The sequence below is a fragment of the Pseudophryne corroboree genome, chromosome 2 (assembly GCF_028390025.1).
Source record: "Pseudophryne corroboree isolate aPseCor3 chromosome 2, aPseCor3.hap2, whole genome shotgun sequence".
NCBI lineage: Eukaryota > Metazoa > Chordata > Amphibia > Anura > Myobatrachidae > Pseudophryne > Pseudophryne corroboree.
Window position 1 is genome coordinate 449,835,855 of NC_086445.1, and position 16,522 is coordinate 449,852,376.

The 16,522-nt window shown below is 49.5% G+C and overlaps 1 protein-coding gene across 5 annotated transcripts in view; it reads right to left on the bottom strand.

The window, feature by feature from the left end:
- EIF4H (eukaryotic translation initiation factor 4H) overlaps positions 1–16,522 on the bottom strand; it is a 187,531-nt gene that overhangs the window by 11,798 nt on the left and 159,211 nt on the right. For all 5 annotated transcript variants that reach the window (XM_063953713.1, XM_063953711.1, XM_063953715.1 and 2 more), the window contains one exon: positions 9,801–9,950. In XM_063953713.1, the coding sequence (XP_063809783.1) occupies positions 9,801–9,950 (150 nt within the window). The remainder of the gene's footprint in view (positions 1–9,800; positions 9,951–16,522) is intronic.

Here is a 16,522-nt window from a genome sequence, read left to right on the forward strand (position 1 = left end):
TACCCCACGATCGCGGCACCCCCCGCACCCCACCCATGATTGCTGCACCCACGCACGCCACCCCCGATCACTGGCACCCCACCTGCGGTTGCGGCACCCCCGCACCCCACCTGCGGTTGCGGCACCCCCGCACCCCACCCGCGATCGCGGCACCCCCCGCACCCCACCCGTGATCACGGCACCCCCCGCAGCTTACCCGCAATCGCGGCACCCCCCGCAACTTACCCGCAATCATGGCATCCCCCGCAGTTTACCCACAATCGCGGCACCCCTCCGCAGCTTACCCGCAATCGCGGCACCCCCCGCAACTTACCCGCAATCGCGGCACCCACCGCACCCCACCCGCGATCGCGGCACCCCCGCACCCCACCCGCGATCGCGGCACCCCCCCGCACCCCACCCGCGATCGCGGCACCCCCCGCAGCTTACCCGCAATCGCGGCACCCCCCCAACTTACCCGCAATCATGGCACCCCCCGCAGTTTACCCACAATCGCGGCACCCCCCGCAGTTTACCCACAATCGCGGCACCCCTCCGCAGCTTACCCGCAATCGCGGCACCCCTCCGCAGCTTACCCGCAATCGCGGCACCCCTCCGCAGCTTACCCGCAATCGCGGCACCCCCCGCACCCCACCCGCGATCGCGGCACCCCCCGCATATCACCCACGATCGCGGCACCCCCGCATATCACCCACGATCGCGGCACCCCCGCATATCACCCGCGATCTCGGCACCCCCCGCATATCATCCACGATCGCGGCACCCCCCGCATATCACCAGCGATCGCGGGACCTCTGCTCCCCTCCTGCAGTCACTGCCCCCCAAGATCGCGGCACCCCTTCCCCCTCACCACCACCAGGGCCAGCTCCAGCCCGCACCGGCAATCCGCCCCCCCCCCCCCCCCAGCCTCCCTCCGCCCGCACCGGCTCCCGCACCGCTAATTCACCCCCCCCCCCCCCCCCCGCGGCCCCCCTCCGCAAGCCTTCTGTCACTTCAGACGCGCACGGAGACAATCAGGTGAGTGCCACGGAGTGGCGCTTCCTGATTGGCTGAAGAGACACTTCTGTGACAGCTGTGACCGGGGTGTCTCTGCATTCGTGGAAAGGGTTCCCATGTGTAAACATGGGACACCTTTCAGTCCGTTTGGTCCGGGTGTTCGGTTTGTTGTTTTGCCAAGTACGTGGATTATAATCTGGACCCTGGATCAGGTGAGTATAATTATCTTTTATTTTCAGGTACCCGTGGATTCTACTTGGAGAAGAGGACCGACTGCTTCGTGTCAACATAGGTAAGTATGTATGTGTCGACATGTGTTAAATAAAGTTTTACTGTCACGGTGTGTGTCTCCTGTTTTTATTTGGGTATTTTTTTTCCATTAGAACTACAGGTACCAGCGGGCCCGTTTTTCTCCCGCATGCTGGTACTTGTGGTTCTCCAAGTACCAGCTTGCGGGGAGGCTTGCTGGGACTTGTAGTACTACTGAAAAAAACAATATTCTTTTAATTTTCTCAAGGCTATCAGCCCCCCATCCGCAGCCTTTGGATGGGGGGGACAGCCTCGGGCTTCACCCCTGGCCCTTGGGTGGCTGGGGAGGGGGACCCCTTGATTGAAGGGGTCCCCACTCCCCCAGAGTACCCCGGCCAGGGGTGACTAGTTGGATATTTAATGCCACGGCCGCAGGGCACTGTATAAAAGTGACCCCCGGCTGTGGCATTATCTGTCCAGCTAGTGGAGCCCGATGCTGGTGTAAAAAATACGGGGGACCCCTACTCTTTTTGTCCCCCGTATTTTTTGCACCAGCACCAGGCGCAGAGCCCGGTGCTGGTTTTAAAAATACGGGGGATCCCCTGTCCGTTTTCCCCCCGGATTTTTAGAACCAGGACCGGCTCGAAGAGCCCGAGGCTGGTTATGCTTTGGAGGGGGGACCCCACGCAATTTTTTTTTAGGTTTTTCCCATTCCATTTAAAAATAATAATAATAATAATAATCTTTTAAAAAATATATAAATACTTGTGCCTCCAAAAAAGACAAACCAAGTACCTAATCCCTTCTAATATAAATAGATATGCTATTACCCACCCAAAAAAACATGTTTTTAAATTTTTTTATTAGATTCCGCCAGCAAAGTGTGGCGGATTGAAAATGACCGAAACCGAAACGTTAAGCTGTCAGAACAGGGTCACGTATGTTCTTGATTTTTGAAAAGTCCTAGAGTGCCGCCTATCGTTTGTGATATGTTTGCTTTTTGAAGCTCAGGAGGGCACCAGGCAAGCTGTACATTTTACTACATTGGGAGTGCCGAATATCTACATCTGATAGATATATATATATATATATATATATATATATATATATATATATATATATATATATATATATCTATCTATCTATCTAATTTGCCTTGGCAGCCCAACCATGCTGGTATATCCATAGTTCAGTATAAAAACAAGTAAATCTAATAAATGTATGGTGGTGAAAGAAAAGCCCAGTTTCACTGAAAAAAAGACAATTCTGCATGTTTTGAAATGAAAAAAACAAAACAAAACTGAAGAACTGTAGGAAGGCACTGTCCGCCTACTTCGGTGACATCACAAGTTGGACAGAAGTTGGAAGGTTGGTTGGTCTGATGAAAAGTTGGTTAGATGTGTGGAGCACTGGTAAAAAGTTGGTGAGATGTATGGGGCACTGTTTTAGTTGAACAGACAAGTTGGATGGTTGGAAGTTTGGAGTGTTGGAGAAAAGTTGGTCTGATGTATGGCTAGCTTAAATCAACTTGAAAGCTTGGGATTTGATTCTAGGATTATTGAATGGATAAGATCTTGTTTGTTGTGAGTTGTGGTAAATGGAGTGCACTCACAGGAGCACCTTGCAGCGCCCGGGAATCAGCATAATGTATTTTACTGCTAAGCCCGCCCCCCAGCCGAAGTTTTCCAGGCATGCCACCGACTAGGTTAAAAGGGAAAGTATGCCATTTTGCAGAGGACACAAAAGGTATGCAACAGGGTAGACACACCAGGTGGGGTTAAACAAATGATTGAGGCTCTAGTTAGACTAGAGGAATGGTCAAGAGTGGCAATTACAGTTTAATGCCAAAAAAATTGAAATCATGCACTTGGGTCTCAAAAATCCAAAGGCTAAATATAGTATTAATGGCACTATACTGGAAACTACTGAGGAGGAAAGGGATCTAGGCGTCACTATTTCAGGTGACTTAAAGGCAGGTAAGCAATGTAACAAAGTAATGAGGACGACTAGTCAGATGCTTGGCTGCATTGGGAGAGGAGAGGAATCAGCAGCAGAAAGAAAATAGGAATACCTACCGGTAATTCCTTTTCTCGTAGTCCGTAGTGGATACTGGGGAACTGTACTTTAGTACCATGGGTATAGATTAGGTCCACTGGAGCCTGGCACTTTAAAACCTTTAGTGTGTGTGCTGGCTCCACCCCTCTATGTTCCTCCTACCAGACTCAGTCTAGGAAACTGTGCCCGAGGAGATGGACATCCCACGAGAGAAGAAAACAGGTACAACAGCGGTAAGGCACTAAGCCAACACACAACCATAACCGAAAGGAGGGCACTAACCAAAACAGAGGATAGCAACACCAACCTAACCAGGATAGCACAGCTGTCCTAACAGAATGGGACTGCAACGACGGGCCAAACAAAAACTTACACACAGGTAAGCAGGAATCAAAGCACTGAGGCGGGCTCCCAGTATCCACTACGGACTACGAGAAAAGGAATTACCGGTAGGTATAAAATTCCTATTTTCTCTAACATCCTAGTGGATACTGGGGAACTGTACTTTAGTACCATGGGGGAAGTCCCAAACGGGTGGGAGAGTGCCGAGACCCCTGTAAAACTGCCTGACCAAACTGAAGGTCATCCTTGGCCAAGGTGTCGAACCGCTAGAACTTCACAAAAGTGTTCGAACCAGACGAAGCAGCAGCTCGGCACAACTGTAAGGCCAAATCACCCCGGGCAGTCGCCCAGGAAGAGTCCACAGACCTCGTCGAATGGGCCTAAATAGATGTCGGCAAAGGCAGAGCCATCAAAGTATAGGCCTGTTGAATTGTCAACCTGAGCAAACGAGCAATTGATTGGTCGTCTGGCTTCTAAGCAATCTTGGTGTCATCATAAAGTACAAACCGTGAATCAGATTTCAGACGACGAGCCGTCCTCTTGACATAAATCTTCAGAGCCCTCACGTCCAATAGATGCGTCTGCCAACACCGGAACCACAATGGGTTGATTGATATGAAAAGCTGAAACCACTTTTGGCAAAAACCGAGGACGGGTCCCGAGTTCCGCCCTGTCTTCATGAAAAATCAAATAAGCGCTCTTACAGGATAAGGCCCCCAATTCAAAGACACGTCTGACAGACACCAATGCCAATAACATCACAGTCTTCCAGGTGAGAAATATTAACTCCACCCTATATAAGGGTTCAAACCAGTCCGATTGAAGAAAGGACAGAACCACATTGAGACCCCATGGAGACCCCATGGAGCCGCGGGACGTATGAAGGGCGGTTGCATATGAAGAACTCCTTTTAGGAAAGTTTGAACTACTGACAACATGGCTAGTTGTTTCTGGCAGAAAATAGAGAGCACCAAAATCTGGACTTTGATGGAGCCCACATCCACTCCCGCTTGCAGGGAAAGTAGAAAACAACCAATTCTAAATTCCACGGGAGAAACCTTTCTACTTTCACACCAGGAAACACTTTTTTCCAAATTTGATAATGTTTTGACGTAACCATCTACCTGGCCTGGACCATAGTGGGAAGAACCCGGGAGGGAAGACCCTTTCTTACTAGAATCTCCCTCTCAATTTACAAGCCGACAAACGTAGCCGCTGTAAGTCTGGATAGATGAAAGGACCTTGCTAAAGAAGATCGTCTTGAAGCGGTAGAGGCCAGGGATCCTCCAGAAGCATGGTTAGGAGGTCAGAGTACCACTCCCATCAAGGCCAATACGGGGCAATTAGAATTGTTTGAACACTTTCCTTTCTTCGTCTTTTTAGAACCCTTGGGATTAGCGGTAAAGGAGGGAACAGGTATACAAACTGGTACGTCCAAGGTGTCGTCAGCGCATCCACTGCTACAGCCTGCGGATCCCTCGTTCTGGAACAGTAACTGCATAGCTTCTTGTTGAGACGAGAAGCCATCAGATCTATCTGCGGACAGCCCCACTGGTGAATTAACTGTTGAAACACCTGGGGATGTAGGCCCCATTCCCCCGGATGGAGGTCGTGTCTGCTGAGTAAGTCCGCTTCCCAGTTGTCCACTCCTGGAATGAATATGGCAGAGATGGCTCTTGCGTTGGCCTCCGCCAAGACGAGTATTCTTGACGCATCGCCGCTCTGCTTCTTGCTCCCCCTTGTCGGTTTATGTACGCCACCGCCGTGGCGTTGTCCAATTGAACCTGGACTGCCTGAAGCTTGCAAAAGAGCATTGTAAATTGCCCCAAGTTCCAGGATGTTTAATCAGCAGAGCAGATTCCTGAACTGACCATATCCTTTGGAAATGGGCCCCTTGGGTCACAGCCCCCATCCCAGAGGCTGGCATCTTGTCAGTAGAATCCACAAGTGGATATTGAAATTCCTGCCTTCTATCAGGTGAGGAACTTGCAGCCACCATAATAGAAGAAAGCCGGGATTTTGGAGATAAGGTTACTTCCTGATGCATAGGAAGGTGGGACCCCGACCATTTGTCCAGCTGAAATAGCCGTGCATGAAATCTGCCACATTGGATAGCCTCGTAAGCAGCAACCATCCTGACCAGCAAGCGTACGCAAAGATGTATTGACACCTTGCGAGGATGGAGCACTGAGCAGAACTTAGCCTGGATAGCCAAGACCTTGTCCATTGGAAGAAACACCCGAGACATCGTATCCAATTTCATTCCCAGGAACTGAAGACGTTGGGTCAGTTCTATATGAGATTTTTGGAAATTCAGGATCCACCCATGATCCGTAAGCAGGCGAGTCGTCAGATTGATGCTGTGCAAGACTCTCCTTGAACACAGCCTTTATCAGGAGATCGTCCAAGTAGGGGACTATGTTGACTCCCATCATGCGCAGTTGCAGCATCAATGTCCGCCATGACCTTGGTAAAGACCCTCGGAGCTGTGGACAGGCCAAAAGGGCAAGGCCTGAAACTGGAAATGGTTGTCCAAGATGGCAAAAAAACTGAGGTAAGCCTGATGAGGGGGCCACATGGGAATGTGTAGGTAAGCACCCTTGACATCTAGGAATACCAAGAATTCCCCCTCCTCTGGACCGGACACAACTGCCCGCAGGGATTCCATCTTGAACTTTGAACACCTGCAGATACGGGTTTAGAGACTTCAGGTTTGAGATGGGTCGCATCACACCATCCGGTTTTGGAACGACAAAGACTGGAGTAAAAACCCCCGTTGTGTAACTGAGGAAGTTCCAGAACCACCACCCCTGTCTGCAAAAGTTTTTGAATGGCCTCTTGTAAGGTAACTTTACTGCAGGCAAAACTGGTAAGCCAGATTTGAAAAATTGGTGAGGAGGAAGTGCTTGAAATGCCGGTATCCCTGGGTAAAGAGGTCCCTCACCCAAGGATCCCGGCAGGACTTCAATCACATGTGGGCGAAGTGTTGAAGGCGAGCACCTACCTGAAAATCGCCTTGCTGCTGGGGCCAACTGTCACGCGGATGGCTTAGCGCCAGGGCGTGGTCTGGTCCAGGGAGGCGGCAGCTGCAGGTTTATGCTACTTACCACGATATCCTCTCGGAGTGGTAGAGATGCCCCGGCCTCTGAACCTTGCCACACGAAAGAATTGCAAGGTGTATCCTGTGTAATTACATCTAGCAGGGTGGGCAGCCGATGGCAGACTTACCCGCCCATTGCCTGGGAGAACCATTTATTTAATTTGTCCCCAAACAAGGCATCACCTGTAAAGGGAAGACTTTCTACACCCTTTTTGGAATCAGCGTCCACTAGCCATTGACGTAACCATAGAGCTCTGCGTGCCGAAACAGCCATAGCAGTAGTGCGGCCATATCTCTTACACAATTCCTTTATAGCCTCGCTCATAAAAATTAGCAGCATCCTGTATGTTTGCAGCAGAGTAATGACCTCATCCCAGGGCAAAGAGTATAAACCATCAATAACGGTATCAGACCACTTAACAGTCGCCCTGGAAATCCACTCTCAAACTATTTTGGAGCGCTGTGCTACACCCGCTGCCATATAAATTGACTTGAGGGTGGTCTCAATTTTACGGGATATAGCCCCCCGACACCGGCGGTACCAATTTCTTAGTCTGGACACAGACGTATCGACTGACAGGAGTTTTTCCCATACCTTCCTGCCATCAGCTGGGAGGGGAAAGGTAGCTAAAAACTTCTGAGGAATTTTAAATTCCTCATCAGGGTTTAACCATGCTTCCCTGGACAGGGCGTTTAACTCTTAAGACACAGGAAAAGTTGCTGAGGTGTTTGGTCTAACATTAAAGTACAACTCCTCACCCGGTTCTGCCTCCTGATCTGGTATGTGAAGAACCTCTCTAACAGCAAAAATAAGGGCCTCCACCCCTTGGGATAGAGCTGTCCTCATCCATTTCATCATCCACATCAGGCTGATCAGAATCAGACTGGGGCACCTGTGACAGTGAGCGCTTTTGTGATACCAACAGATGGGGCTGAGAAGCCTCAATAGACTGTTTCAACACCTGTCTCTCCTTTTTAGCTGCAGCTAATTCTGAATGGACATTCTGAATCATGCTTTTAAAATTGTCCAACCAGTCAGGTGCCTGTGAACAGTGTCCCTGTGGCGATAAGTAACAGTGGTGGTCATTCAGAGTTGATCGCAGCCAGCAACTTTTAGCTGCTGCGATCAACAGTCCACGCCTATGAGGGAGTATATTTTAGCTTAGCAGGGCTGCGATCGCTTGTGCAGCCCTGCTAAGCTAAAAAAAAATTCAAGCAGAAGTAGAGCAGCCCTGGACACACTTACCCTGAGCGATGGATTCAGCGATGATGGGCCAGGCTTTGACGACGTCACACCTCCGCCCTCCGTTGTCCTGGACACGCCTGCGTTTTACTCACCACTCCCCGAAAATGCTCTCCAACGGTCCGGATCCACCCATCCACGCCTCCTTGCTGTCAATCTTCTTAGCGGTCGCCGTCTGTAGCCGTGACGTAACCTGGCGACCCCCGTCGCCAGGCAACATCGCGCATGCGTATTCCGCACCTGGTCGCACCGCAGCGAAAAACCCCTGCGAGCAAACATGAGGGACCCCGCTGATGAAGGGGTAGAGTTACACGCAGCACACAAACATGTCCACAGACATTTACACAACTGAAAATACAGCTCAGTGAAACACCTCCACACAGACCCTAGAGAGCCCCCGGAGTGACACTGAGGAATGGAGACCAGCACACAAACAGCAGCCCAGTGTGTGAATTTAAGTGCACAACCTGATATAAGTGCAGCGGCGCCGCCGCTGGTGAGCTCCCACCTTGCTATGACCACTTGGTACCAGGACAGAGTCTAACAGCGTGGAACCCCCGGAGGAGCAGCGTGCATGCAGCCTTGATGATCCGCAGCAGCAGGAAATGGCGCCTTCCCACCTCTGGTCCCGCTCTGGGAAGCCCTGCCCCTTGCAATGGCGCACCGTCCCTGCTGTTTTGTCTTTATACTGGCCATGTTAATAAACAGTAAATATCCATAACCGTGCACACAAAGCCTTGAGTGACAGTGAGCTCTGTGGGGCATCAGCCCAAAGCCAGTTTTGTCCGCGGCGGGCACCGCAGCTCGTGACCACTGCGCGACATGCCGCCAAAACTGCACCGGGGACCCGCTAACTGGGACCCCGATGTAACACTCACCGCACCTTGAACATCAGCATCTGTTAGGAGGGTGGCGGCTAGCTGCCAGCGTGGCCACACATACTAACGATGTGTGATCAGCACCTCAGGAGCTCAGTGTCCTGTTAGCTGGGATTACGAACCATTAACCCTTAGGAGGTTGGTTCGAACCTCCCTCTAAGTCCCACGAAGCAGGTAGCCAACCAGGGCTACCTGAAAATAACTAACTAAAATAAAAAATAAAGAAAACACTCTGGAGCTCCAGAGGAAATGTACCCAGCACCTTGGGCACATTTTTCTGAGCAGAGTCTGGTAGAAGGGGCATACAGGGGAGGAGCCAGCACACACATACACTAATGGTTTTAAAGTGCCAGAAATCTAATTATGTATCGTTTGGAGCAGAGAAGGGAAAGGGGGGACATGATAGAAACTTTCAAACATATCAAATGTTTTAAACCAAGTCCAGGAGGGGAACATTCTCCAAATGGAGAAGCAATAGGACACGAGGACATGCAGAAAGGGTAGTGGAATAGCCTCCCATCAGACGTGGTAGAGGCTAAGACAGTAGAGAAACTTATACATGCATGGGATAGACATATGGATATCCTTACAAAGAAATAAGGGTCATATAAGGTTTGAGAAAATATGGTAAAAATGTAAAAAATAAAATAAAATAAAAAAGGGGCAGACTAGATGGGGCAAGTGGTTCTTATTTGCAGTCAAATTCTATGTTTCTAGAATGAACGTAACAGTACAGAAACAATAAAGTACAGAAAAGCTTTTCATAAAATACAAAGAACATGGAGATACTAAAGGGGCATTAGTGAAATGCTTGGGTGAACAGGAAAGTGTTGACAGTAAGATAAGTAGTACACTGGCAAGTTTTTTTAACCAATTGTTTAATGCATTATATAATAGATTTAATTTGTATCCCTTAAACTTAAACTTTCTTTCCAACCTTCTGTAGGCTCTCGGAAGTCCGCAGCTGCCCCACGTGGTGCATCTCTGAAGCGACCAGGTCCCGCTGAAGATGGTGGAGGTCCTCGCCGATCACTAGGACCACCGCGACCTCTACCTCTGCCTCCTAAAAAATCATCATCCCTAAAGCCTAAATAAAAACAAGAAATAAAAAAATATCAAGTTGTAATGTGCCGTTTACCTCATTACCATTTTGAGGCGAAGCACCAGCTTGCAGACTACACCTGGAGACTTCATTTACATTTGTTTATATTATAGGTTTGATTGAATTAACCCCCCCCCCTCCCCAAAATAAAACCCACATACCATTGACAGTCTCTGCTCAGAGAAACATTCAAGTTATTAGCATTAAAAACGTAATCAAGATTAGCACTAGCTTGTCAAGTAAAACACGAATCACACAATTTAAAGTAAGATTTTAAACCTACCGGTAAATCTTTTTCTCCTAGTCCGTAGAGGATGCTGGGGACTCCGTAAGGACCATGGGGTATAGACGGGCTCCGCAGGAGACATGGGCACCATAAAGAACTTTAGAATGGGTGTGCACTGGCTCCCTCTATGCCCCTCCTCCAGACCTCAGTTAGAGAAACTGTGCCCAGAGGAGACAGACAGTACGAGGAAAGGATTTTTGTTAATCCAAGGGCAAAATTCATACCAGCCCACACCATATAACCTGGACTATACTCAACCAGTTAACAGTATGAACAAAACAGTATCAGCCAACGACTGATCCCAACTGTAACATAACAACCCTTATGTAAGCAATAACTATATACAAGTCATGCAGAAATATGTCCACACTGGGACGGGCGCCCAGCATCCTCTACGGACTAGGAGAAAAAGATTTACCGGTAGGTTTAAAATCTTATTTTCTCTTACGTCCTAGAGGATGCTGGGGACTCCATAAGGACCATGGGGATTATACCAAAGCTCCAAAACGGGCAGAAGAGTGCGGATGACTCTGCAGCACCGATTGAGCAAACATGAGGTCCTCCTCAGCCAGGGTATCAAACTTGTAGAATTTTGCAAAAGTGTTTGAACCCGACCAAGTAGCAGCTCGGCAAAGCTGTAAGGCCGAAACGCCTCGGGCAGCCGCCCAAGAAGAGCCCACCTTCCTAGTGGAATGAGCCTTTACTGAATTTGGTAACGGCAATCCAGCCGAAGAATGAGCCTGCTGAATCGTGTTACAGATCCAGCGAGCAATAGTCTGCTGAGAAGCAGGAGTGCCAACCTTGTTGGCTGCATACAGGACAAACAGTGCCTCTGTTTTCCTAACCCGAGCCGTCCTGGCTACGTAAATTTTTAAGGCCCTGACTACACCAAGGGATTTGGAATCCTCCAAGTGTCCCGTAGCCACAGGCACCACAATAGGTTGGTTCATATGAAAAGATGACACCACCTTAGGCAAAAATTGAGGACGAGTCCTCAACTCTGCTCTATCCTCATGGAAAATGAGATAGGGGCTCTTATGAGATAAGGCCGCCAATTCGGACACCCGCCTTGCAGATGCCAAGGCCAGCAACATGACCACTTTCCAAGTGAGAAACTTTAATTCAACTGTTTGAAGAGGTTCAAACCAGTGAGATTTTAGGAACTGTAACACCACGTTAAGGTCCCATGGTGCCACTGGGGGCACAAAAGGAGGCTGGATGTGTAGCAGTCCCTTTACAAAAGTTTGGACTTCTGGGAGAGAAGCCAATTCCTTCAAGAAGAATATAGATAGGGCCGAAATCTGTACCTTAATGGAGCCTAGCTTTAGGCCCATATCCACTCCTGTCTGTAGAAAGTGGAGAAAACGGCCCAAGTGGAAATCTTCCGTAGGAGCATTCTTGGCTTCACACCAAGATACATACTTCCTCCAGATACGGTGATAATGTTTCGCCGTCACTTCCTTCCTAGCCTTTATCAGAGTAGGGATGACTTATTCCAGAATACCCTTCCCCGCTAGGATTCGGTGTTCAACCGCCATGCCGTCAAACGTAACCGCGGTAAGTCTTGGAACACGCAGGGTCCCTGCTGCAACAGGTCCTCCCTGAGAGGAAGAGGCCACGGAACTTCTGCGAGCATCTCCTGAAGATCTGAATACATGAGTATTGTCCGTACTCCTTTCCGTCTTAGGATTCTCAATATTTTTAAGATGAGAGGAAGAGGAGGGAACACAAAGACCGACTAAAACACCCAGTGTGTCACCAGGGCGTCCACCGCTACTGCCTGAGGGTCCCTTGACCTGGCACAATACCTCCGAAGCTTCTTGTTGAGGCGTGATGCCATCATGTCTATTTGAGGAATTCCCCAAAGACTTGTTATTTCTGCAAAGACTTCTTGATGAAGACCCCACTCTCCTGGATGGAGATAGTGTCTGCTGAGGAAGTCTGCTTCCCAGTTGTCCACTCCCGGAATGAATACCGCTGACAGAGCGCTTACGTGATTTTCTGCCCAGCGCAGAATCCTGGTGGCCTCCGCCATTGCCACTCTGCTCCTTGTCCCGCCTTGGCGGTTTACATGAGCCTCGGCTGTGACGTTGTCTGATTGAATCAGAACCGGTAGGTCGCGAAGAAGATTCTCTGCTTGTTGTAGGCTGTTGTATATGGCCCTTAATTTCAGTATGTTGATGTGTAGACAAGCCTCCTGGCTTGACCACAGTACCTGAAAATTCCTTCCTTGTGTGAGTGCTCCCCATCCTCGGAGGCTCGCGTCTGTGGTCACCAGAACCCAGTCCTGAATGCCGAACCTGCGACCTTCTAGAGGGTGAGCACTCTGCAGCCACCACAGGAGAGACACCCTGGCCCTGGGGAACAGGGTAATTTTCTGATGTATTTGAAGGTAGGACCCCGACCACTTGTCCAGAAGGTCCCACTGAAATGTCCTCGCATGAAACCTGCCGAAGGGGATGGCCTCATAGGCTGCCACCATTTTCCCCAGAACTCGAGTGCATTGATGAACCGACACTCTTTTTGGTTTTAGCAGGTGTTCTGGAGGTCCTGGGCTTTTTCCATTGGGAGAAAAACCCTCTTCTGTTCCGTGTCCAGAATCATGCCTAGGAATGATAGTCGAGTCGTTGGAATCAATTGCGACTTTGGCAGATTTAGAATCCAACCGTGCTGTTGTAGCACTCTCAGGGAGTGACACGCTTTTCAGCAATTGATCTCTCGATCTCGCTTTTATCAGGAGATCGTCCAAGTACGGGATAATTGTGACTCCCTGCCTGCGCAGGAGCAACATCATCTCCGCCATCACCTTGGTGAAAATCCTCGGGGCCGTGGAAAGCCCAAACGGCAACGTCTGAAACTGGTAATGACAGTCCTGTACAGCGAATCTCAGGTACGCCTGATGAGGAGGATATATGGGGACATGAAGGTATGCATCCTTTATGTCCAGTGACACCATAAAATCCCCCCCTTCCAGACTGGAGATCACTGCCCGGAGTGATTCCATCTTGAATTTGAACCTTTTCAAGTACAGGTTTAGGGATTTCAGATTTAAAATGGGTCTGACCGAGCCATCCGGCTTCGGGACCACGAACAGGGTTGAATAGTACCCTTTTCCCTGTTGGATTAGGGGAACCGTGACAATCACTTGCTGTTGACACAGCTTTTGAATTGCAGCTAACACTACTGCCCTCTCTGAGGGAGAAGCTGGCAAGGCAGATTTGAAAAATCGGCGAGGAGGCACCTCTTCGAATTCCAGTTTGTAGCCCTGGGATACAATTTCCATCGCCCAAGGATCCACGTCTGACAGAATCCAGACCTGGCTGAAGAGTCAAAGATGTGCCCCCACCGGTGCGGACTCCCTCAGTGGAGCCCCAGCGTCATGCGGTGGGATTTAGTAGAAGCCGGGGAGGACTTCTGTTCCTGCGAGCTAGCCGAAGCAGGCGTTCTTTTCCCTCTACCCTTACCTCTGGCGAGGAAGGATGAGCCCCGACCTCTTCTGGACTAATGCAACCGAAAGGACTGCATATGATATTGTGGAGTTTTCTTTTGCTGTGGGGGAACAAAAGGCAAAAAAGTAGATTTACCCGCAGTAGCTGTGGAAACCAGGTCTGCGAGACCTTCCCCAAATAAAACTTCACCTTTGTAAGGTAAAACCTCCATATACTTTTTTGAGTCTGCATCCCCCGTCCATTGGCGGGTCCACAGGGCTCGCCTAGCAGAAATCGCCATGGCGTTGGCTCTTGAACCTAGCAGCCCAACGTCTCTCTGAGCGTCTCTCATATATAAGACTGCGTCTTTAATGTGACCTAAAGTCAATAAAATGGTATCCGTATCTAGGGTCTCAATGTCAGCGGACAAGGTATCTGTCCAAGCTGCAACCGCGCTACATACCCATGCCGATGCTATTGCCGGTCTGAGTAAAGCCCCGGTATGTGTATAAATAGATTTTAAGGTAGTCTCCTGTCTGCGATCAGCAGGATCCTTGAGGGCTGCTGTGTCGGGAGACTGTAACGCCACCTTCTTGGACAAGCGCGTTAAAGCCTTGTCCACCCTGGGCGAGGATTCCCACCGTACCCTGTCCTGTGCAGGGAAAGGATACGCCATAAGAATCCTCTTGGGAATCTGCAGTTTTTTGTCTGGAGTTTCCCAAGCTTTTTCAAATAACTCGTTCAGCTCATGAGATGGGGGGAAAGGTTACCTCAGATTTCTTTTCCTTATACATGCGCACCCTCGTGACAGGGATAGAGGGGTCATCTGTGATATGCAAAACATTTTTTATTGCCATAATCATATAATGAATACTTTAGGCCACCCTTGAGTGTAACCTCGCATCATCGTAGTCGACACTGGAGTCAGAATCCGTGTCGGTATCTGTGTCTGCTATTTGGAATAGAGAACGTTTTTGAGACCCTGAAGGGCCCTGTGACACATTTAAAGCCATGAATTTTATCCCTGGACTCTGCTTTGTCCAACCTCTTATGCAATAAGGTCACATTTGCATTTAAAACATTCCACATGTCCAACCAATCAGGTGTCGGCGTTGCCGACGGACACACCACAATCATCTGCTCCACCTCCTCCTTAGATGAGCCTTCCGCTTCAGACATGTCGACACACTCGTACCGACACCCCCACACAGGTATATTTATCTGGAGATAGTCCCCCAATAAGGCCCTTAGGAGACACAGAGAGAGTATGCCAGCACACACCCAGCGCCAACTGACACTGGAAAACAAATTCCCAGAATATATAGCGCTTTTTTTATATAATTATTATAATACACTCACTGCGCCTCAAAAGTGTCCCCCCCCCCCTCTTTTTAGCCCTGTATCACCGTGTTCAGCAGGGGAGAGTCTGGGGAGCCAGCGTCTCTGCAGTGCTCGGTGGAGAAAATGGCGCTGGTTAGTGCTGTGGGACCAAGCTCCGTCCCCTCCAGCGGCGGGCTTCGGTCCCGCTCAATTTTATAATACTGGTGGGGGATTTATATAACTACTGCCTCCGCAGCCTATAATACTCCTATGCCAGCCTTAGAGGTTTATATTGCTGCCCAGGGCGCCCCCCCTGCGCCCTGCACCCATCCGTGCCTGCTATTGTGTGTTGTGTGGGAGCAATGGCGCGCAGAGTTACCGATGCGCGCTTACCTCCGGGAAGATCTGAAGTCTTCTGCCGCCTTGAAGTCTTCTTTTCTTCTTATACTCACCCGGCTTCCATCTTCCGGCTCTGCGAGGAGGACGGCAGCGCGGCTCTGGGACGAACAGCGAGGGGAGACCTGCGTTCCGACTCCCTCTGGAGCTAATGGTGTCCAGTAATCTAAGAAGCAGAGCCTATCACTTAAGTAGGTCTGCTTCTCTCTCCACCGTCCCACGATGCAGGGAGCCTGTTGCCAGCAGTGCTTCCTGAAAATAAAAAACCTAACAAAATTCTTTTTTCAGAGAAACTCAGGAGAGCTCCCTGTAATGCACCCAGTCTCTTCAGGGCACAGGATCTAACTGAGGTCTGGAGGAGGGGCATAGAGGAAGGAGCCAGTGCACACCCATTCTAAAGTTCTTTATGGTGCCCATGTCTCCTGCGGAGCCCGTCCATACCCCATGGTCCTTACGGAGTCCCCAGCATCCTCTAGGACGTAAGAGATAATACAGTATTACAATTACTTGCCTAAACCAAACCAACTAAAAAGTGCTTAGTTAACTTGTTGGTTTCAACATGTAACACTGTTGTATTGCATGCACCATGTATTTAAACACGATGAAGTAACAGGCTTGTCAAAAATGCATATTAGAATAAAAATGTGCTAGGAACATTAATAGATTTGTAGTTTGCATATACACAGATAAGTCACGTTATGACCACTTCCTACATTTTACATCGACAGTACGTTACAAATCATGCGCTCGCTTGGTGGGTATATAAGGTGTTCGACAGGCTGTCTGCACACATGACTCGCTGCAGTCACAGGTGATTTATCAGAGTTGCAAAAAGGGATGAGGATCGGCTTTTGAGCCAAAGGTGGTAGTATTTTTGAAACAGTGCAGCTTGTGAACTGTTCACGTGCTGCTGTGGTGACTGTTTAGTGACTGGACAAGAGGTGAACGTCGGCTACGAAGGTGTGTGGGGGGCCGACGGACATGCTACAGTGGAGCAGCTCACCATCAAATTGAACCTGGGGGCTACCAGTTGCGTCTAAAACGACAGTTCAGCCCCTCTAGCTGCTGTCTGTGCTGCACAGGGCGGTTACTCTGGCCATTAGCTGGTGGCCATAAATGTGATTCGA